At 36.6% G+C, this 25,303-nt stretch overlaps 2 protein-coding genes across 4 annotated transcripts in view; one reads left to right on the forward strand and one right to left on the reverse strand.

The window, feature by feature from the left end:
• LOC110445462 (glutamate receptor ionotropic, kainate 3-like) overlaps window positions 1–19,494 on the reverse strand; it is a 32,799-nt gene extending 13,305 nt beyond the window's left edge. The window contains exons 1-5 of the mRNA XM_021490114.1: window positions 19,391–19,494; window positions 7,091–7,246; window positions 5,094–5,330; window positions 4,571–4,761; window positions 2,396–2,449 (exon numbers count right to left, since the gene is read on the reverse strand). Coding sequence (XP_021345789.1) covers window positions 2,396–2,449; window positions 4,571–4,761; window positions 5,094–5,330; window positions 7,091–7,246; window positions 19,391–19,472 — 720 coding nt within the window. The 5' untranslated portion in view covers window positions 19,473–19,494. The remainder of the gene's footprint in view (window positions 1–2,395; window positions 2,450–4,570; window positions 4,762–5,093; window positions 5,331–7,090; window positions 7,247–19,390) is intronic.
• Window positions 19,495–19,996: 502 nt separating this feature from the next.
• LOC110445461 (glutamate receptor 4-like) overlaps window positions 19,997–25,303 on the forward strand; it is a 25,760-nt gene continuing 20,453 nt past the window's right edge. For all 3 annotated transcript variants that reach the window (XR_002462359.1, XR_002462358.1, XM_021490112.1), the window contains exon 1: window positions 19,997–20,113. Coding sequence is in view for 1 of the 3 variants with exons in the window: in XM_021490112.1 (XP_021345787.1) it covers window positions 20,020–20,113 (94 nt within the window). In the remaining 2 variants the exon portion in view is untranslated. The remainder of the gene's footprint in view (window positions 20,114–25,303) is intronic.

Consider the following 25,303-nt stretch of genomic DNA (forward strand, 5'->3'; position numbering starts at 1 on the left):
TACTAGAAAAAGATATTTTGAAATGTAGCACAGGACTGATGTATTTTGACTTGTGGCACAGGACTGATGTATTGGAAATGACGTTAGAGTGTTGCGTATCGTACGGAATACCATACAAATGATGCCACCTTCGTTCCAAACAAAAGTGGCTGGGTTGTGAGATGACCTGATTGACTCATTCACCCCTGAAGACACATTTAATAGCTAACTGCGTGCCTTCAATTTTGCTATGACATATTTCAGGGGTGCAGAGAGCGAAAGTGAGCGTAACCCCGGGAGTAGTGAGAATGAAGAAACATCAACCTGAAAATCAACAAGATGAACGAAAAGCTAGTGGACTGAAACCATTAAAAGAACCAGAAAGCACACTGTGCAATTACATCTGATGGAATGGGGTGACGGGAAATCCGAGAAAAGTGGGTGGAGAAACGTAGAATAATTATAATGGAGAAATACTTCCATATGACTTGTGTACACCAAACAAGAGCATCACCTAGGTAGTGTAAGCCTATGCAGCTAATCTATTATCACATTTTCATTATTCAATATTTATAACTTTTTCAAAGAGTGTATGTTATTTGTTTTATTGTTTGTTTCCTTTATTAGAGCAATACTGATCATAACGTTTTTATCAAATCTAAACTGTTTCTGAGGTATATCATGTGACTCATATTTGTGAAAGAAGTATTCTTTCTACTGATGAATGTTAAAACACGACGTCACGTGCAGAAGCCACGTGGGTATGGTTCCATAATATTGGCTGACTTTGAAGACGCCATATTTGCGATAGCTTCAACCTAACAGGACAATCACTCTTTGACATACTGTTGTTTTTTACTCGGGGGATATAATCAAACAAAACATTGTCTCTACACCGTCCAACAAATACAAACATAGCTTTCGATTATCTCTGACAAATGTCACAGAGTTCTGGCCGTTACTAATAGCCTATCATTATCACGACCATTTGGTGCATTCTCGTCCCCCTGGTAGCTTACACAATTGTCAACGTCCGATATACATTGAAACACATATTTATACAAAATAGTCATGTTTTATAAATTAATAACAAATACCAATGCTAAGTTATTATTGTCCGATTCTGTAGCATAGTGTGAATGCCCTACATACCTATTATATCAATATGAGAAATGATTGCAATTGGTTATAAATGCGCACAATGACCTAAATGTTATCCTATTAATCATTCACCTTTTTCAACCTTTTAATAAGAGATTAACCGTTGTGTACTTTGATAATAAAACTGTATATTCTATATCAATATTTCTTATTTTGAAGGTGCCGTCACCTGTGTGAGTGTTACGTCACTCTTTCAAGATACAAAGTGGTATCCTTTGCTGGTGGATGTTTTCCTCTTCGAAGTGTGCCTTAACATTGGTGGCCACAGTAGTCTCTTTTGAGTAGTGGCATGGTTCATAATAAACACATTTTACTAAATATTCAATTTGGAATGAATCAGTACTTCTCTAGATTTTGAAATTCATAAATATAGGGTTTTACGCTTCCCCCCTTCAGTTTCAACAGTAGTTTAGACTATTGTGATTTCCAACATTTTGGCCTCTAGCATCACCGATGAGCCCTATAAGGATGAAACAGCTGTATGATGCAGTGTAATTTAGTTTTGACATACTGTATCTATTAACAAAGTTTAAAGATGTTATCACCTGTGTGTGTCAAATGTTTCTGATCGTGAGCGTGATCGAAATATTTAACTGGTTTTCCCTATTTCTATATCATATTATTTTATGATTAATATCGATCGCATAATCAGTAAACAATGTCAAAAACCTATTAGCGAGATGAAGCGAATGAGGCCTTGACATATATGTCTACAAATGTCATTCTTAATTCTTCCAATTTATGCACATTTTCTTTCTTTATTTTTTTGAAGAAAATATGCAATTAAATAACGTATGAATGGTATAGCAATACAGATATTAACGGATATATTTTGATACAGTTCCGAGAGCAGTGTAGAATATCACAATTTATCCATGCTTGCCTAGTACATGATTAACCAGCTCCGAAAATAGAGCAAGAGAAATAAATTCAACGTATCAACACACAAAGGCGAAATTGAAACTTCAAGAGGAAACGAAACGAAAAGACAAAAACCGAGAAGACATTAAAACGAAACGAAATTATTATGAACACTCACAAAAACAAGATTTTCGTCGGCATATATTGAACCTTCTCCTGAAGTTAATAACTGTTTGTGTCTTATCGAGTCAGTAGGATATGGTAAGATATGATGTTTAGGCTCTCTGGTAGCAAATCAACAGAAGTTGGCGTGTTACTGTTAAAGAAAGGGAAGTTATCATAATAATTACGTTCAAAAAGGAGTAGAAGATGGCAATATATATGATATACTTACCAGGTAGGTAATGAACCAACTTCGAGAGTAGTGTAGAAGGTGATGTTCCTCTGCCTATATAACAGAAGATGGTCCGAATTTATTGTATATATTTATGTTTTTCCGTATAAATGACAATCAAAGGCAGTAGTCTTAATGGAAGCATTGTGATGTAAACATTCAGGTTCCTCGCGTAAATGATAGTCAGACAATGGTCGTCATGTAATGATTCATGTTTTTGCAATATACAAGTTTTGATGCATTTATTTGTATAAAAATAAATCAGTTTCAATCATTCATCTGTACATTATGTGAACCTTAACCGAACTTTAAAAAATAACAATAATAATAAGTCACTGTTAAGTTGATTTTTAATCAAATATAACATGTAACTAATATTTTAAGGATCACTGTATTAAGTGTAATATTTGTTGCGTTGACTACCCACCGCTATACAATGTGTGACAACGACCCCCAAATCTGTGACGATGGACGCAATGTTGAGTTATGCTCAATCATTTATCGTATTGATCAGAGTAATCCCTTATGGTTTCAGCAACATGCAACGTCTGTCCAATTTTTTATAATTCGGTTAGTAGTTATTTCCCCGCGGAGCTCGTGCTGGAGATATATAGCCTGTTTTATATACGTTTCAACGCATGTGGCCTTTGTATAGCTTGGCACTCCGTCCAACATGCTTATTGTTTATTGCATCTAAATAGATTGCTTGTCTCAATACATAAACAACCTATATATTCTATCTTTAATGTCATATTTAAAAAAAAAAGGCAAAACGCGTTTGTTTAAACTAACATTTCCCCTCGTTTTTGTGTGTATTCATTTTAATTAAGGCTCTGTTATAAATCCTGCCTAACTATTTTATTTATATTATAACGATTTACTTAACTTGATAGCTCGTTATGTTAGGTTGACCGAACTGTAGCTTCAGTTGCCTTGTTGGTACTGGTGTACTGACAATACACTACTACAACTGCGACAGTAGCTGACGGTGTGGTATTGATCACTATAAGGTAATGTGTAAATGGTTGATATGCCTTAAACAAAAACTAGAATCCATCTGTTAAAATCTCCGGCATTCTAACTGTTAATATCTGCGTACTATTCTAGCATATTGGTTCTAGTTTTCTTCTATTTGTCTAAATAAATATACAATTTATTACTATTTTTATTTATTATTATTTATTCTGAATACACATTCTGTATGCGTGTATGTGTGTGTGTATGAATGTCTGAAACGTATGTTCTCCATTCTGGTAAAGGATATAATAGACGATGCCTGTGCCTAATCAAATTGTATTTAAATGCAAGAAAATTCACCTGAAATGAATTGACATGAAATTATAACGTAGACCAGAATACCAATTATAACGTACAGGTATGGGTTGCTATTGTAAAATTACACATCATAATACTATCACAATATACCAAGGAGCGTATTCTCATCAATTACATATCAACCTCAGTACTGTGGCGTACACATTCTAGTGCTGATAGTTATTGAAAATCGAGCTGATTTTAAGCAAAGTACAGCTAACTTATTTCGGAGGCAAGTTCGAAACAAATACAAACTCATATATACATACCGGCTAATTTTGTGATTTTTGGTAAAAACAATCTCATTCGTTTCATGCTCTCATAAAACAAGTTCGTAGAAAATAGAGAGAAGAAATGTAACAGAACCATTTGATTGTGTCACGCTGAATCTTTCTTTTCAACCAATTTTATCTTTTTAGCTATGTGACAGTAATGTGAAAAGTGAAGAATCCCGCATGTATAAANACCTTATTTAATAGACGAACAATAGTGGTCCGATCGCTTTGACCGTTTAAACGCAAACGGCCCAGGTGTTACTATAATTTGCACTACGATATTGAATACCCGATACGCAAAACGGAAATGACGACACGGTGTACATGCACATTTCGATCAAGATAATTGAGTCCGAGCTGTACTTTTTCCGGAAGTACGTCACGAAAATGGACGCTGATGACGATGTGTCGAGCCACCTTAAACGTCATTACTATATTCAATTAAATGTCAAGGTCATTTTCCTATCTCTCAAACGTAACTTTCATTTGTATTTAATGGTGTTTGTACCAATCACGAAAAAAAAACAATGTTTAAACAAGCATTAGAGTCCCGCAGCAAAAAAGTACAATGGCGTATTTGTTTTACCGATGCGATGACGTGCTGCACGACCTCCTTGTCCATGGAGTGCAGAATGAAGTGTCGCATCTGTGCCTCGCGAAGTTGGGTCATAGTCTGTCTCAGTTCCTGGTCGTGCCCACCTTTTATGTTGGACGGCAGCAGAATGGGCCAAGCAAATATGTCTCTGTTCCCGAGGGCCAACACGGGTGAAAAGTCATCTAAGACACACCAATCAATGATCATATAAGCTACATTAAATTCTATGCACATCCAATTGTAAGATGATGGAAATAAACATCTTTTCATCATTCCACTGGTTTGCTTTTTAATCTATAAAGTCCGAGACAATGTTGCTACTAAACCTAACGTGTTAATTATTTCATAACACAGTTACATTTTATTACCTCATCAAAAGAAAGTACTGATTTGGAAGAATTCGGCGAACGACGGTTGAAATGAAAACTTCACTACTTAAGTTAGGTATATATTGTCTTTGATGAAGATATTTTATATTTCCTAAATGTGTACAAAAATTTAATATCAAACATACCTTGTGACAAAAAGGCGACTTTGTTCCAGCCCAAGGTTTGCACAATCTCGGCGACAGCACTGGATAGTGATTTTGTGTCAGGAAGCACTGGAAGGGCTCTTTCAGATTTCTCCTGACCTTCACTTGATGACGTCACTAAATGAATCTGTTGTTTGATGACGTAGTCCATGGAGGTAAATACGTCGATGAAGGGTCCAACAGCGATAACATTTTCAGGATTTTTGAATACTGCCAAAGCTATAAAACCACGTAAAAACAATAACTATAGTAATTTCACATAAACTATAGGTTTGCTGCGATTTCAAATATTAAATTTAGCGGGACATTCCATTTGTGCCGATACAGAACTAGCGATCTACTTATTGGAATGTGACGTTCCGCCAAAACAAATCAGTTCGTTGGAAACGTCTCATTTGAGGGAACCAAGTTGGACCTGATATGGCGGCAAATGAAAATTTTCATTTCAGACGTTCACCAAATTGGTTATTGGTCTGCGTACAACAAGTCAACCTGCATTGAATTTGTCCAAAATGGTATAACCGACTCTAATTAAGTGTCGTCATAAAGTGTAAATCTATTTAATGAGGGCAGTATACACAATGTTCGACTATATCTTTCTTTACGCCGGAGCCTTTGATGTTTATTGCGGGGAAGTCGTACCTTCATCCTATTAGATGATCAGAGTTGCACGTGCTGAAACGTTATTTGGAGCAATGTTACTTTTCAGACCAAATCCGAGTTAGCACAACTTGAATGCTCCGCTAAATGGAATGCACTAGAAATTTCTAGTGAAAATAGTTGTTGTGAGGCTTGGTAAGCTTTGGGAAACATATACCTAGTAATTGTAATTCTTGATTCTATTAACAATTTTTGAGAGCAGTCCTGATGTGTAGTTAATGTACATGTCAATCGATTTTGGTTCATGGATAACTTAATTCGTTTTAGACGCTGGAATGTAATGGTTGACTCACCTCACTCCATGCAACTTCGATAAACGGTTGAGTCACCTCGCTCCAGACTTTAATAAACGGTTGACTCACCTCGCTCCAGACTTTGATGAACGGTTGACTCACCTTGCTCCAGACTTTGATAAACGGTTGACTCACGTTGCTCCAGACTGTGATAAACGGTTGACTCACCTCGCTCCAGACTTTAATAAACGGTTGGATCACCTCGCTCCAGATTTCGATAAACGATTGATTCATCTCGGTCCAGACTTTGATAAACGTCTTACTCACATCGCTCCAGACTTTGATAAACGTCGTACTCACCTCGCTCCAGACTTTGATAAAGGGTTGACTCACCTTGCTCCAAACTTTAATAAACGGTTGACTCACCTCGGTCCAGACTTTGATAAAGGGTTGACTCACCTTGCTCCAAACTTTAATAAACGGTTGACTCACCACGCTCCAGACTTTAATAAACGGTTGCCTCACCTCGCTCCTGACTTTGATGAACGGTTGACTCACCTTGATCCAGACTTTGATAAACGGTTGACTCACGTTGCTCCAGACTGTGATAAACGGTTGACTCACGTTGCTCCTGACTGTGATAAACGGTTGACTCACCTCGATCCAAACTTTTATAAATGGTTGACTCCCCTTGCTCCAGACTTTAATAAACGGTTGCCTCACCTCGCTCCAGACTTTAATAAGCGGTTGACTCTCCTCGCTCCAGACTTTAATAAGCGGTTGACTCTCCTCGCTCCAGACTTTAATAAGCGGTTGACTCTCCTCGCTCCAGACTTTAATAAGCGGTTGACTCTCCTCGCTCCAGACTTTAATAAGCGGTTGACTCTCCTCGCTCCAGACTTTAATAAGCGGTTGACTCGCCTCGCTCCAGACTTTAATAAACGATTGACTCACCTCGCTCCAGACTTTCCTAAACGGTTGGCTCACCTCGCTCCAGATTTCGATAAACGATTGATTCATCTCGGTCCAGACTTTGATAAACGTCTTACTCACCTCGCTCCAGGCTTTTATAAACGTCTTACTCACCTCGCTCCAGACTTTGATAAACGGTTGAACCGTTACTGTTATCGTATTCCACAGGTGAGAATCTTATCCTGCAGTAATCGTTATGTCCCAACTGGAGCACCTCCTCTACCTTCTGGTAGTCATCTATCATCGATTCGCCCTTCCTACTTAACACAGCTGTAAGAAAACAACAAAAAGAACTATATGATGTGTACGGGCGATTTCAAAATAATAAAAACTTCCATAACACCGACGACAATTTAAAACACTAAATTGTGAAGTCATTCTATGATGTTTTAAGGTGACGCCATGAAGCGATTCTAATTGTTGTCAAAATGCTTTTTGAATCACTTCAAAAACGTTGGCGCCATTTAATGATTATTTAAAGTGACGCCATCTTGTGACGTTTCCAAAGGACTCCATGTTAGCTCAAGAACAAGAATAACCATCGCGATTCTAATATTTTTTAAGTGACTTTTACATCCTATACATGATTGGGTTGACGAATTTGTAAACGAATTTTAATCTCATGTTATCTTTAATAAAATTAAATAGCAAAGATTTGCAGCAGCTGTAAAAGAATAGCAGATACACATACTATTGACAAAACCAAGCAGATCGACAAAAAGGCAGAAACGCTTCGTTTTTTTAAATTTTCATATTTTTGACGATTTGGAAGTTTTAAAAGAAATTTTCGGATCATGAGAAAAAGCATTGAGTTTAAATGTGCCAAAAGATCTCATTAAGCTCGCTCCATTTAGGAAAGGTCGTAAAGTAAGTGATGCTAATAGCTATCGCTCTGTAATATGGAATTCAACGTCATAATGAATATTATATTGTTTACTTTAACTTTATTTTCCCCCATAAAAATACCGAAAGGTGTTGTTTCCTTTTCAGAAATGATTTATAAAAGTCATTTGTCATGCCAGAAGAATAGTTTCTAATGCATAGTTTCATTTTTTGCAGTGGCAGGTGGATTCTGAAATCGGTAGTTGAGTCACGCTTGATAATTATCCACGGCTTTAAGCCATACATTCCATAATGACAGAACTACATGTTGACACACACGGCGACAAGGGATTTGGTCTTGGTTGTTTATAGCGTATTAATACTTTTCAATTTGAAAGCAAATCTATTGCAGAAATTGCCTGTTCCATTTGAATCACGTCTAAGGCCACAACCATGCCATATGGCATTCACACGCTGGTCGGTCTCCGTGATTGTTCAGTCTTTAACTTCCACGCACAGTTTTACCATGTAATGGCGTAGATTTATGATTAAATGGATTACGATATCCAATTTCTGGATTGCGGTTTTGTCTAACTGTTAGAAATCATGAACACATACTTTGTTTGGCAAGAGAAAATTACACAGTGCTTCTAAGTGAAACTCTATTTTGAGTCAACAGACAAGTGAATGGATGGAAGCAAATTAATGTCGTCCCGTATTTGTTGTATTTTGAATTGAGAAATTGATACTTAATCAACAACAGCAAAATGGCATTAACAGAATGAACGCAATATCGGAAAACAAACGAAACGAATCACCCTACATAAACACGTCAGGCAGAAGGTTTTTTTTTCCGGCTAAGTTTAGGTAGTGTATATTATAACGAGCGAACATTATGAAAGCGACATTCAACCTACTACTGAAATAAACCATTAAGTTATTCTTTAAAGGGACACGGTCTTCGATCCATGAGCAGATTGTACATCTCTTGCCAACAAAAATATGACAAGGAATAATGTATGGCGACATTGCAATAAGAAAATATCGAATCTATTGTGACGTCACTTTTGGCAAATTGCTTGTTATTATCACATTAAACCGTGATCTCTCATTGGTCAGTATGATAATAAAATAATAAAACTGTCAAAGTAGAAAAATTCAACTTTAATTTTACCATAACACCTTATATTTCATGTGTATGATTACAAAAATAAAAACTCTCAAATTATGCTGTCAACATTTTCACGAGTCATATGAAGGTCCTGTTGGTGTGGTGGGTTGTGATATGGTATTTTGAACAAGATGACGCCGGCGATATGGCACAACCGTGCTGCCTTAGTGTTACCGTGACGACCGTTGAGGCCAGAACGTGCGCTAATGTAAGAACAAATCAAACAATGGAATTTCGATATCATGTCTGTGATCACTTCAGTTTGACACTGGCGCTTTATGTGATTGTTTTCATCTTTATTATCTATCGTTTGGCTTGATAAAGTAGCAACTGCATTATAACTGACATAACAGAAGCACTCCTGAATGTTGAGGTCAAGTGAATGAATCCACTACAATATAATAGTAATTTGTAATGTTATTGCAGTAATTTTGAAATGGAAGAAAAACATTGGCTAAGGACCGCAAATAACAAATCAGGGACCATCTCAAACAACAAATTAGTGGTGAAACGGAAACGCAGGGATCGTTTCAAACTGTCTTTGTCAGTAGGCAATGATATTTTTGGGTCATCTCTAACTATATATCAGTAGTCTAAAGTTACACTTAGTGATAATATCAAAATACAAATCCGTAAATGCTCGAACAAAAACTCGGGGATAAACATATCAGTATCAAAATAATAACTCAAGATTGGTTTTAAACAGTCAAATCTGATGGAATCCACCTGTAAATATTCGATCAAGTCATTGGGGAAGTGATGTACGGTCTTTCGCTGTACATGTAACAGTCGTGACACTGTGTACCTTCCTGGATTCGCCCGGATTTTCTTGACTGGTACCACGCTTTCTTTCCAAAACACGTGGTTTTGTTTAGTTCTTTAGGCCGGGGTTCATGATTATTTCCTTTTGTTAAGAGTGTCCTTGCTGTTGTTTAGGTATTTCCCTGGTTCCTGGGAGAAGGCCTAGTAAGTGGTAATATTCAGTATCAATAAAATATGTTTGGTGTTTCCTTGCTGTTGTATCGGCATCTGCCTGTTTCCTTATATGTTGATGTTTTTTCCTGGTTCTCGTTGTTAATGTATCTCCCATATTCGTGTTGTTTTAGTGTCTCCCATTAAGTATTGTTTTAGATTCTCCCCTGTGTCTATTGTTTTAGAGGCATATTTTTCATGCTTTGGTTTGGGTTGGTTGTGTTACGTCCTATTAACAACTATTGTTACATAAGGACGTGCCAGGTTTTTGTGGTGGAGGAAAACCGGAGTTCCCGGAGAAACACCACCGATCTGCGGCCAGTAACTGGCGACTGCCACACGTAGGTCTCGAACCCGCGACCCAATGGTGGAGGGCTAGTGATAACAGAATGTCCGACGCTTTAACCACTTGGCAACCGCGGCCCTTCAATTTTTCATGCATTTCTTTTATAATTAGATAGGTACAGAAGTTATAACAGTAAACAAGATGAGCAGAAGACAATATGAACCTTCATGAAAAGTTAATGCGATATCCCGAAGGTTTACCAATTCCTGTACCAAATACAGCAAACACTATGCTTGTCCCTACCCTGTGATATACTGGTTCCTATTCCAATTTAGTCGATCTAAGTGGTATGCTGGTTCTCACCTAGTGGTATGCTGATTCTGACTAAGTCATATTCTGTTTCTGATATAGTGGTAAGAGGTTTCTGTGTAGTGATAGTCTGGTTCTGACAAAGTGGTAAGATAGTTTTGGCAAAGTGGTATGCTGGTTCACACCTAGTGGTATGCTGATTCTGACTAAGTCATATTCTGTTTCTGATATAGTGATAAGATGTTTCTGTGTAGTGATAGTCTGGTTCTGACAAAGTGGTAAGATAGTTTTGGCAAAGTGGTATGCTGGTTCTCACCTAGTGGTATGCTGATTCTGACTAAGTCATATTCTGTTTCTGATATAGTGGTAAGATGGTTTCTGTGTAGTAGTATATTGGTTCTGACCTAGTGGTATGCTGATTCTGACTTAATGATATTCTGGTTCTGACATAGTGGTAAGATGGTTTCGGTATAGTGGTATGTTGGTTCTAACCTATTGGCATTGCTCCACTGTCAGCAATAAATATGATTTTATTTATGAGGCGGGTATGTATATTAATAAGTGATGGGCATCAATGTTGGTCGTCCCGCGATATCCACGTCCCAGCAGTGGGATCAATGAAAGGTAACGCCAGCTGTTTACAATGAACTAGCAGTGAAATTACAAAATTTGACATGAGTTATAGAATCATTTAAATGGTTACACACATGCCCAGTCTGGTAAGAGGAAACTGCTACGGTTTGATAAACAAACCGCGATTCGAAGTATTTGGTTACCGTGTATAAAAGTATCATTTTCAACTAGGATTAATTTGATAAATGTTCATTAAATTTCTGACATTTATGTCATTTATGTAAATTAGTTTGGTTTTTTAAAGTACATGAGCCTAGTTTTATGAAAGCATTCTCTATGTGTCCTTACTGATTTGTCAAATAGCGACGCTATTGTGAATAACCATAGAAAAGCTACCGAGACAACATAATTCTCTATGCGTCCTTACTGCTTTATCAAATAGCGACTAAACACAGAAAACTCAACAAGTTAACAATATTCTGTATGTGTAATTCTTACTGCTTTGTCACATAGCGACTTAACACAGAAAACTCAATAAGTTAACAATATTCTCTATGTGTCCATACTGCTTTGTCAAATAGCGAGTAAACACAGAAAACTCAATAAGTTAACAATATTCTCTATGTGTCCATACTGCTTTGTCAAATAGCGAGTAAACACAGAAAACTCAATAAGTTAACAATATTCTCTATGTGTCCATACTGCTTTGTCAAATAGCGAGTAAACACAGAAAACTCAACATGTTAACAATATTCTCTATGTGTCCTTACTAATTTGTCACATAGCGACTAAACACAGAAAACTCAACATGTTAACAATATTCTCTATGTGTCCTTACTAATTTGTCACATAGCGACTAAACACAGAAAACTCAACGAAACAACAATATTCTGTATGTGTAATTCTTACTGCTTTGTCACATAGCGACTTAACACAGAAAACCCAACAAGTTAAGAATATTCTCTATGTGTCCTTACTGATTTGTCAAATAGCGACGCTATTGTGAATACCCATAGAAAAGCTACCGAGACAACATAATTCTCTATGCGTCCTTACTGCTTTATCAAATAGCGACTAAACACAGAAAACTCAACAAGTTAACAATATTCTCTATGTGTCCATACTGCTTTGTCAAATAGCGAGTAAACACAGAAAACCCAACAAGTTAACAATATTCTCTATGTGTCCTTACTAATTTGTCACATAGCGACTAAACACAGAAAACCCAACAAGTTAACATTATTCTCTATGTGTCCTTACGGCTTTGTCACATAGCGACGCTACTGCGACTTAACATTATCTATGCGTCCTTGCGGCTTTGTCACATTGCGACGCTACTGCGACTAAACATTCTCTATGTGTCCTTACGGCTTTATCACATAGCGACGCTACTGCGACTAAACATTCTCTATGTGTCCGTACGGCTTTGTCACATAGCGACGCTACTGTGACTTAACATTCTCTATGTGTCCTTACTGATTTGTCACATAGCGACTCTACTGCGACTAAACATTCTCTATGTGTCCGTACGGCTTTGTCACATAGCGACGCTACTGTGACTAAACATTATATATGTGTCCTAACGGCTTTGTCACATAGCGACGCTACTGCGACTTAACATTATCTATGCGTCCTTACGGCTTTGTCACATAGCGACGCTACTGTGACTAAACATTATATATGTGTCCTAACGGCTTTGTCACATAGCGACGCTACTGCGACTTAACATTATCTATGCGTCCTTGCGGCTTTGTCACATTGCGACGCTACTGCGACTAAACATTCTCTATGTGTCCTTACGGCTTTATCACATAGCGACGCTACTGCGACTAAACATTCTCTATGTGTCCTTACTGATTTGTCACATAGCGACTAAACACAGGAAACTCAACAAGTTAACAATATTCTCTATGTGTAATTCTTACTGCTTTGTCACATAGCGACTTAACACAGAAAACCCAACAAGTTAAGAATATTCTCTATGTGTCCTTACTGATTTGTCACATAGCGACTTAACACAGAAAACCCAACAAGTTAACAGTATTCTCTATGTGTTCTTACGGCTTTGTCACATAGCGACTAAACACAGAAAACTCAACAAGACATCAATATTCTCTCTGTGTCCTTACTGCTTTGTCACATGTCGACTAAACACAGAAAACTCAACAAGACAACAATATTCTGTATGTGTAATTCTTACTGCTTTGTCACATAGCGACCAAACACAGAAAACCCAACAAGTTAACATTATTCTCTATGTGTCCTTACGGCTTTGTCACATAGCGACTAAACACAGAAAACTCAACAAGACATCAATATTCCTGTTTGTGTCCTTACTGCTTTGTCACATAGCGACTAAACACAGAAAACTCAACAAGTCAACAATATTCTCTATGTGTCCTTATTGCTTTGTCACATAGCGACTAAAAACAGAAAACTCAACAAGAGAACAATATTCTGTACGTGTAATTCTTACTGCTTTGTCAAATAGCGAGTAAACACAGAAAACTCAACATGTTAACAATATTCTCTATGTGTCCTTATTGCTTTGTCACATAGCGACTAAATACAGAAAACTCAACAAGACAACAATATTCCTGTATGTGTTATTACTGCTTTGTCACATAGCGACTTAACACAGAAAACCCAACAAGTTAACAGTATTCTCTATGTGTCCTTACGGCTTTGTCACATAGCGACTAAACCCAGAAAACTCAACAAGACAACAATATTCCTGTATGTGTTATTACTGCTTTGTCACATAGCGACTTAACACAGAAAACCCAACAAGTTAACAGTATTCTCTATGTGTCCTTACGGCTTTATCACATAGCGACGCTACTGCGACTAAACATTCTCTATGTGTTCTTACTGATTTGTCACATAGCGACGCTACTGTGACTAAACATTTTCTATGCGTCCTTCCGGCTTTGTCACATAGCGACGCTACTGCGACTAAACATTCTCTGTGCGTCCTTACTGATTTGTCTCATAGCGACGCTACTGTGACTAAACATTCTCTATGTGTCCTTACGGCTTTGTCACATAGCGACGCTACTGCGACTTAACATTATATATGTGTCCTAACGGCTTTGTCACATAGCGACGCTACTGCGACTAATCATTCTCTATGCGTCCTTACGGCTTTGTCACATAGCGACGCTACTGCGACTTAACATTATATATGTGTCCTAACGGCTTTGGCACATAGCGACGCTACTGCGACTAAACATTCTCTATGTGTTCTTACTGATTTGTCACATAGCGACGCTACTGCGATTAAAAATTCTCTATGTGTCCTTACGGCTTTGTCACATAGCGACGCTACTGCGAATAAACATTCTCTATATGTCCTTACGGCTTTGTAACATAGCGACGCTACTGCGACTAAACAGTCTGTATACGTCCTTACTGATTTGTCACATAACGACGATATTGCGACTAAACATTCTGTATACGTCCTTACTGATTTGTCACATAACGACGCTATTGCGACTAAACATTCTCTATGCGTCCTTACGGCTTTGTCACATAGCGACGCTACTGTGACTAAACATTATATATGTGTCCTAACGGCTTTGTCACATAGCGACGCTACTGCGACTAAACATTATCTATGCGTCCTTACGGCTTTGTCACATAGCGACGCTACTGCGACTAAACATTCTCTATGTGTCCTTACTGATTTGTCACATAGCGACGCTACTGCGACTAAACACAGAGAAGCCACCGAGACAACAGTACAATTACTATGTTTGCACATGGCAAGCAATTCAATGTGCTCTCATATTTGTTGACGAAGTGCATACATTCATCGTAATCTGAACGTTAGCCATTTGAGTGTGTCCATTAAGGTGCCCTGGGTCGGCATTGATTTAGCATCAGATCTGTTTGTTTGGTAGGGTGTGGCACTTTGCGCATTACACTTCACTGGGAACAGTTAGAGGTATTCGGTTAGGGATATTCCGATGCTGTAGAGTAATTTATTTTATTGGTTTTTTTTTTCATTTACGAATGATTTTTACAGCTTTAACAAATAGGTACAAAATGTTAATAGAGAGATTTGATAAATAACTATCACCCATAGCTAAGTTATTGCACATTGTGTTGCCTGATACGTGATCTTTCAAATCGTTATTTACCTCATCAATCTTTGTCAGAAAACATGCCATATCAAATACTTGCAACCTAATACACTTGCATACACCATTATATCATCGAATGTATAATGCTTGACGTAACCTAAATTAGGAGAGACGTTCATCGTCTATCCAAATATAGCGCCTGCGTTCATGGTCCAGTGATTGCTGATACAAAAAAAAACTATGTTATCGCATTTTCGTCCGGTTTATTATATTTAAACATGGATATTAAGGGTGGTAGATAGTCTCAACAGACATATGTATTAATACTTTCATTAACTTTTCACTAACGTCATTTTCGTTTCTATATAAGTGTCTCAAAGATCCATTAATTTAAAGCTTAAATATCCGGTCATCACAACCAATGAAAACATTCGCTATGACCCACAGCAATGTCACGTAATTAAATTTTGATGTCGCAGCATCAGAAAATAAATGTTATTGCCTGGCCATAGGTTTGTGAGTCTATGGGTCCCCTCGTGTTGATTAGGAACATGCCTTCTGTAGCGTATCCAGATGACTTCCTTTGTTTGACGATTGGACAGCTTCCTCTTTCTGTCCATAATTTTTAGATTTATTGCAGTCACGTACAGAATTGTGTTGTGTGGCCTGATCTGTGAATACAGATATACTTAAGTGGTACTCAATATATGATTTTTCCACTTTCCAACCAAGCGTATTTCATTCGGTGGTCTTGCGTTTCGGTGTCTTTCTGGTATTCACCTTATCGGGCACCAAACCTCTTCCAGACTTCCAATATACGATGCGTCTCAGTCCTGAGTACCCAACGACATCCAAGCATTTTCATCAACTCGATGGCTTTGCTTCTGTTCCTGTTCTTCGTGCAGTTGTTCTGTGAACATTATTCCAATCTGTTGAGAAACGCACGTACTACGCCCAACGTCTCGTGAAAATAATAGTGAGAATTAAGGCTTAAGTGCTGATCGTTCGTATGTGTCTTTCTCCTATAGACCGATACGTTGATCGTTCGTATGTATCTTTCTCATATAGACCGATACGCTGATCGTTCGTATGTATCTTGCTCCTATAGACCGATACGCTGATCGTTCGTACGTATCTTTCTCCTATAGACCGATACGTTGATCGTTCGTATGTATCTTTCTCCTATAGACCGATACGTTGATCGTTCTGTCATGTTTCTTTCTTTTTCGAAGACGTGACATTACTTGGATTCGTACTCGATTTACATGGCGGACGTTATCGATGAAGTAGAAGATGTTAACCCTTCCGGAACACCTGGCCTTGTTCTTATACTTTTTCAAGGGTTTCTATGTAAGTCTTTCCGTCGTTCATAATTTGCCCTAGTTTTATCGATTTAGAGTCCGAATTATGGTTCTGTTGACATTTGGTATTCTCTTGTTGTTTTTTCTTTTATATTTTATTTATTATCTCAGCATCTCTTGTTCAGATTATTATAATTGAAAGCTTTATCTGTGGTTGTGTCCTATTGAGTGGTTTTCTACCGGACGGTTTAATTTTTCAAGCGGCGTTGTTTGAATGTGCACATCTATGTAAATACCGAATAAATTTGTCGCTTAAAATGTCATTTCTTTCATTGTTAGCACCTTAGTGAATATGCATTTGATTGGTCGTTTGTCTGATGGGGGTGAAGGAGTACAAACTGCGCTTGTCATTGTAACGTCACAATATCATATCACTGGTTGTGCTATATAAACCTATAGTAAAACCTCGATATAATGCCCCTCGCTGCATTTGCCACCTCGTTTACCGCCAACATATTATAATGTACATTTTTCTCCCTTTCGTAAGAATTCCTTTATACATTTACTTCAATTAATCGCCAAACCCTTTTATAACACCAGAATTGTTCTGGACAAGTGATGACAGTATAACGAGGTTTTACTGTACTTCACTCATGTTGTAAGTATTTAGTACATAAAGCGATTTATAAAAAATAAAAATAAAAGTTCTCCTTCAAATCAGGTTCACTTGCAGTTTCCGGGCTTTTGTTGATACTATGAGACCTAGCGAATCATGTCCATGTTTGGCATTGTCTTGAGGAGCAAACAAGAAATTGTTTTGAACGAGACAATGTCAATTGCTCAAGGCTTTCCTTGTCACAAAATCATAACATTTTACCATAAATATAAATATATATTTTAAATAGCAAAAGTAAACACAACATATACTACATTTGTATACATTAATACATATATATAAAAGAAACCTTTACACTATTCATTTAAAAGATGATTAAACGGACATATGGAACAACATATCTATTTAATGCTGTATTCCTGGCGGCTGATTATTTCATACCTAATTGCTTATGTTATAGCTACGCAGACATGTACTCGACCGACCAGAATACCGCAGGTCTGTTGGGAATTCCAACATTTCATTACCGTCGTTGCATGAATCAGGATAATTGTACTGACCGTATCAATATTTCATACACACCAATCGGTTATCCACACAACATACATAAATAGATTATGTAGTATACATATATCACATGAATAGATTACGTAGTATACATATATCACATAAATAGATTACGTAGTATACATATATCACATAAATAGATTACGTAGTATACATATACCACATGAATAGATTACGTAGTATACATATATCACATGAATAGATTACGTAGTATACATATATCACATAAATAGATTACGTAGTATACATATATCACATAAATGCCTTTACTGGATAATCGAACCGTTGCTTATCAGAACATTCTGTGCTCTGCTATTTAGGACATTACTGTATTTTGTGGAATATGCAAATACAGCTTTATGAAACCAGTAGCACCAGAAATAAGAAAGTATATGAACAATAGCCACACACATGCAACAAAAAAAGGTAGTTCTAACACACAGATGATAGAAATATACTTAACAACATAATAAAATATAGTTAATTCAAATTAAGATATAATGAAAGAAACACCAATAGCGTACCTGGTATTAATATGGTTAAATCAAATACAAATATTTTATAAATTTAGACAAATAAGTCCTTAAATGACCAAAGATGTTGATTGGACGTTTAACCCTATGCAACACATATTAGATATAGATCGATAAAAGACAACTGTTGTACAAGTATATCCCATGATAAAATAACGATACATTAAGTACACACATGTTACTGATATAAATACATCAAATACACGGTTGATTTGCCTACTTACCTACATTCCTACCTACCTACCTACCTACATTCCTACCTACCTACTTACCTACATTCCTACCTACCTACCTACCTACATTCCTACCTACCTACCTACCTACATTCATACATACATACCCTAAACATAAACTTGTATCCATTCATATTATGTATATTTTTTTTTGACTAATTCACAAATTTCTAAATGAATATGATAGATATGTATATATATTAATATGTAATAAAAAGTCATATAAATATTATCAAAATTGTATTAATACATTTTATGTACTTGATGATAACGTAAATGATTATGGATAAATAATATTAGTTGTCAAATGCTAAGAGCAACTTACTCGTTTTCCTGAAAGCAATACGAATACCAGATGATTGATTTGAAGTTCTTTGATTTTGGGCACTTTGATCACTGGTCATATACAATGCAAACTTAATTTGTCAATTTAAAGCCATAGTTCATGTTTTAATGATCCCGGCGTCATATCTGCATTAATTAAAACTGGTTGACATTGGAAAACAACATCCAACGGAAGTGTAGAAAATAACTTTTCAATAAATGATCAAAGATTGTCAGGATGCTCACATACTAAATTACATTTTTCTATTTGCATTTAAAATAGTTAATATCATGATAAAAATTTCAAAAAAAATGACATAAACAGAGAGTAAAAGATTAAATAAGTGAATTCAATTGGGTTAATAAATGAAAGAATTAATGGATCAATAAAATCAGTTAATGAAATGAATAAATGAAATGAATAATTGAAATGAATAAGTGACACGAATAAATGAAATGAATGATTAGTATTTTGAAATGATGAGTAATGTATTACTGGACCTCTAAAATGATAAGAAAAAGTACATAGGTGGAAAAGGGAAAATTGAAGAGAAACATAAAAAAAACCCGGTAAGTATACGAGAGAATAGAATAGGAAATGAGACACGAAAATGATGCGTACCTGCGTTGATTATGTAGGAGTTTTCCGGGGCCGCAGGCGTGCAGAGGCAAACCAGTAGGAGGGGTACAGTCAAATAAGTCATCCTTTTTGCTGTATACTCATAAAGTCAGTTAAATAAGGTTGCGGTCGTCCTGGTGACACCGGAAGTATGCTATTAACCTATCTTTCACTTTAAAATTCGATGTATATTTTGAACGAATGTGATCCTCCTGGAAGAGGATATTGGATGTCTGTCTTGTGCTCTGTGGTCCTCCTGGAGGGAGATACCGGAAGGGGCACCACAAATCTGTTTAAAATGATTGTGGGGTTCCTGGAGCTACCGAGTGTCTGTCTGCCACGTCCGTGTCCATTTTTGGAGATAATGACCGTGTTTGCTAGTCTGTCCAATTCTACGAGACCTAGTTATGACCAGGAGAGGAGGCTCCTAGGCAAGTTCGTGCATTAATGCCGACGTTTCTCGTGGGAGGGGACTCCTCTTTACAGCACATTATCCAACACAACTTTATCAGATATGTCCGGCATCAATAATGGATCGGACTTGCGTTGCCGCCTACTCACATGGGTATATATCAATGCTGTGCTTTTAGTAACGAGGGTGGTACGCGATATGAAGTTGACATGATAATAAGATGTCCAGTGAATGTGTTCCACCAAGTCTACTGAGCAGAGAAAAACACAGTAAATCGAGCGGAACTTGTAAATCCCAAAACAAGTTCAAGCAAGGTAAGATTTTATTATGCTTTCTTAAATTTAACCGTCCACGTTATTGATGTAGTACCATACAAGTGAATGGTCTTATGACATTGCTATGCCTTTCCTACTCAGATCAAAAAGCATATTTAGTAATTTCTAACAACTTGGACAGAATTCCAGCAACACCATCACACGCCATGGACTCAATGTAATATTTAATTGTGTAACGCTATGACATCATTGTTGCATCCCTATGTTAAACACCATGGAATCATTGTAGCATTGCTGTGTTAAACACCATGGAATCATTGTAGCATTGCTGTGTTAACACCGTGGAATCATTGTAGCATTGCTGTGTTAAACGACATGGAATCGGTTTAGCATTTCTGTGTAAAACACCAACGAATCACATATCATTGCTGTGTAAAACACCATGAAATCACATAGCATTGCTGGGTAAAACACCATGGAATCACATAGCATTTCTGTGTAAAACAACATGGAATCACATAGCATTGCTGTGTAAAACACCATGGAATCATTGTATCATTTCTGTGTTAACACCATGGAATCATTGTAGCATTGTTGTGTTAAACACCATGGAATCATTGTAGCATTTCTGTGTTAAACACATGAATCATTGTAGCATTTCTGTGTTAACACCATGGAATCATTGTAGCATTTCTGTGTTAACACCATGGAATCATTGTAGCATTGCTGTGTTAACACCGTGGAATCATTGTAGCATTGCTGTGTTAACACCGTGGAATCATTGTAGCATTGCTGTGTTAACACCGTGGAATCATTGTAGCATTGCTGTGTTAACACCGTGGAATCATTGTAGCATTGCTGTGTTAACACCGTGGAATCATTGTAGCATTGCTGTGTTAACACCGTGGAATCATTGTAGCATTGCTGTGTTAACACCGTGGAATCATTGTAGCATTGCTGTGTTAACACCGTGGAATCATTGTAGCATTGCTGTGTTAACACCGTGGAATCATTGTAGCATTGCTGTGTTAACACCGTGGAATCATTGTAGCATTGCTGTGTTAACACCGTGGAATCATTGTAGCATTGCTGTGTTAACACCGTGGAATCATTGTAGCATTGCTGTGTTAACACCATGGAATCATTGTAGCATTTCTGTGTTAACACCGTGGAATCATTGTAGCATTGCTGTGTTAAACACCATGGAATCATTGTAGCATTGCTGTGTTAACACCGTGGAATCATTGTAGCATTGTTGTGTTAAACACCATGGAATCATTGTAGCATTGCTGTGTTAAACACCATGCAATCATTGTAGCATTGTTGTGTTAAACACCGTGGAATCATTGTAGCATTGCTGTGTTAAACACCATGGAATCATTGTAGCATTGCTGTGTTAACACCGTGGAATCATTGTAGCATTGTTGTGTTAAACACCATGGAATCATTGTAGCATTGCTGTGTTAAACACCATGCAATCATTGTAGCATTGTTGTGTTAAACACCGTGGAATCATTGTAGCATTGTTGTGTTAAACACCATGGAATCATTGTAGCATTGCTGTGTTAAACACATGGAATCACATAGCATTTCTGTGTTAAACACATGGAATCACATAGCATTTCTGTGTCAAACACAATTGAATCCCATAGCATTGCTGTGTTAAACACATGGAATCACATAGCATTTCTGTGTCAAACACCATTGAATCCCATAGCATTGCTGTGTTAAACACATGGAATCACATAGCATTTCTGTGTTAAACACATGGAATCATTGTAGCATTTCTGTGTTAAACACAATGGAATCACATAGCATTGCTGTGTTAAACACATGGAATCACATAGCATTGCTGTGTTAAACACATGGAATCACATAGCATTTCTGTGTTAACACATGGAATCATTGTAGCATTTCTGTGTTAAACACATGGAATTACATAGCATTGCTGTGTTAAACACAATAGAGTCATTATAACATTGCTATGTTAAACGCATTGAATCATTGTAGCATTGCTGTGTTAAACACATGGAATCACATAGCATTGCTGTGTTAAACACATTGAATCACATAGCATTGCTGTGTTAAGCACAAGGAATCACATAGCATTGCTGTGTTAACACCATGGAATCATTGTAGCATTATTGTGTTAACACCATGGAATCACATAGCATTTCTGTGTTAAATACCATGAAATCATTGTAGCTTTGCTGATCAGTTGCCAATTCTGGTAAACGGTGTAGCATTATTCACACGATATATTTAATTGTTTATGGATAAAATGGAATATTCCTATATATTCACATTGCATAAAGCCTTATTTAACATAAAGGGAATTTACTTTAAATACGTTTGTCTCCATTGTAACCTGTCACTAAAATACCGTAAATATCATAACGTTAACACACACACATAACACAACAATGGCGTCGTTGTCTTAGTTTCCTTATTTTCCCTTTCTTACTTCATTTTATCGTCTGTGATATTAGAATTTGATTGATTTGGCTTATTTTTCTGTTTAATGCTACCAGAACTTGCCCTGATTCTATCACGTTTTTCTTATCGCGGTTCAGCTGTTTGGGTTGTTATGTAGAAGGTTGTAATCTATAATCAGTATGGCGAGACATTTTCCGAATTGTTTTTCCTATACAGAATATTTTTATAACAACGGCTTATTCAGGAGTAAAAAACACAACAGTCTATGCCGCTTTGCCGATTGTGAATGAAATATCCAACCAATTTACGTTTGTTGAAAAAACACACTAGAAATATAATTAACAGATGGTACATTAAAATAAACATTTTAACTAGTTAGACGTTGTTGGTTTTTTAAAAATATTATTGTTGAAGTCAGACGCTCGTTTTATCTACCGTAAAGAATGAGTATTGTTTGAAATGCAATCATAACTGAATGTCTGTATTTTCTTTGAAAACTCGGCGAACATAAAAAAGATAGTAAGAATTGTTAAAGTTGGATGATTCATTAACTATCGCAAAAACTATGAAAATAAGGGTTAAGTGGGTTAAAATGCAACCATCTTGAAAAGCAATTTTAAGTTTTTATAGACAAAGCTTATAGTGTATGTCTCGAAGTGCGAAGTTGAGATTATGTTCGGACACATTTTTCTATAAACCTTGCCGTATCGTGACTGGTGTCACAGCTAAATGCTGTGTTTATTTTTAACACAAACAGTAATTGAAAACGCATTCGAAAACGGCTGTTTCATTTGTCGATCAAAGAGTGAAAATGACCGTTCTTTTGAGCCTTAAGCCGCTTAAAGCAACACAATAAACCACAATGTGCCGAGTAAGTAAAGTTGGCTGTCAGAAAATATCGCGACATTTCGTCCAAAAAGCACTCCAATACTACTGACAGTTAGGAGGACAGGCAATATGTTCAACCACTCCTACCCTTAGTGGATCATAAAGATGACTCAGCTGGTGATCCCGCGATATCTTTTGACATCTGACTTTACACATTCGGTGTATTGTGGTTTAGTATGTTGTTTTCAGTGGTTTAGAGTAGAGACACCGGTCATTTGAACTCTTTACTTGGCAAAGGAAACAGACGTTTCCGAAAGCTCGCAAAAATAAGATTTTAATTTTTGTCGTATGCAAATCATGTGTCCTCAGATATCGAATTCAAATATTTGCTTATCGTAGGGCATGCTTTCGTTTGCGCATATTTTATCATCAAATAGTATGGAAACAGATGTTTGCGTTTGATGTAAAATGATAGATTTTCTTGTTTCTTTTGGTCTGCTTGTTTTATGCAAATTATTGTTCGTTAAAATTCGTTTCAAATCATTATGAATTTCCCGGCGAGGTCTTTGTTGAATACGAGAACCAATATGATTTTTAAAAAATTAAATTTACAAAAATATCTAGCTAGGGAAAAGTCAGCAGCTGGGGTTTGAATTAAACTTACTAGATTTCTATGGGAAAGTTAAACAACTGGAGTTTGATATTGAAATGTATTGTTTTCTAGAGGAAAGGCAAAAACTTGAATTTTACTTTTATCTTTAAGATATNTGATACGTATTTACTATATTACTAAGGGAAAATCAACTATAGTGTTATGCTTAAATTGATAAGATTTTTTTAGGGAAAGTCAACAACTAGAGTTTTGTGCTTCTATTAACTTGTCATTTGGCGAGTGTTTCCTGTAGTACAGGTGCACGTGAAGTCACTTATTTATTTATTGTCCCTCTACTTTCTTTTGTTAACTTCAAAGCTATCATTTTGGTTGTTGTTGTTAAGATATTTAGTCTCCTGAGGGGTATAATAAAGATCATTCTTATAGCACTGCAAAGCCTCGTGATACAAAAACCAGAACGCGATATTATGTAAACTATCAGTAGAGCTATGAAGAGAGACATAATTTAAACAATAACCAGAGCTCTGGAACGGGATTTAATTTAAACAATCAATATAGCTCTGGAGAGGGATTTAATTTAAACAATCAATTTAGCTCTGGAGAGGGTTTTAATTCAAACTCAAACAAACAGAACAGCAAAACTAAGGAGCAAGACATCAAAACACCGATTCAATACAAAATACTGAGACCAGGTATGAAATACATCGTAATAAATCAACAAAAACATCCGATATAAACAACCAAAGTAAAAACACCTCTAAAATAGACACTTTGCTAGAAAGTACGTCGAGTTTTTGTTCGGAATATGCCGACCAACTGTTTTACATTTCCAATGTCATGTTGGTCGAAAATATAATAAAACGGTCTGCTGGGACACTATTTGGTGGGATTGTCAGAAAAAGCTATTACATTATTAAATAAAAATAAGCAGTGGTAAAAAGCAATTATCATAATGCACCTAACTGTAAAATGAATACTGCGGGTTGGCCGCCTGTACAATATGACGCTGTCCGGTAGGGATGACACTGTGTGCATGTCGGTACATTGGTTATAACCTTATCTATATCAACAGATGATATAGACAGTTGAGATGATAGCGTTTTACACATGTAACGAAACAGGAACTATAAAATAAATATAGTTTCAGTGATGTTATCAAGTAAACCAAAATCATTCACAGATTATAAAAAAAATACTTACATTATCTTAAGGATCCCCGTATCACTGCCAAAAAACCTGTAACTACGTATTGGGATTTTTTTTATCTGGCGTCGCTATAGCTTTTAATAAATCATTTCTGTAAAGAAAACCAGTTGATTTTAGATGCACAGGGGTTGGGTAGTAGGGGGGGG

This window comes from Mizuhopecten yessoensis, unplaced genomic scaffold (assembly GCF_002113885.1).
Source record: "Mizuhopecten yessoensis strain PY_sf001 unplaced genomic scaffold, ASM211388v2 scaffold2307, whole genome shotgun sequence".
NCBI lineage: Eukaryota > Metazoa > Mollusca > Bivalvia > Pectinida > Pectinidae > Mizuhopecten > Mizuhopecten yessoensis.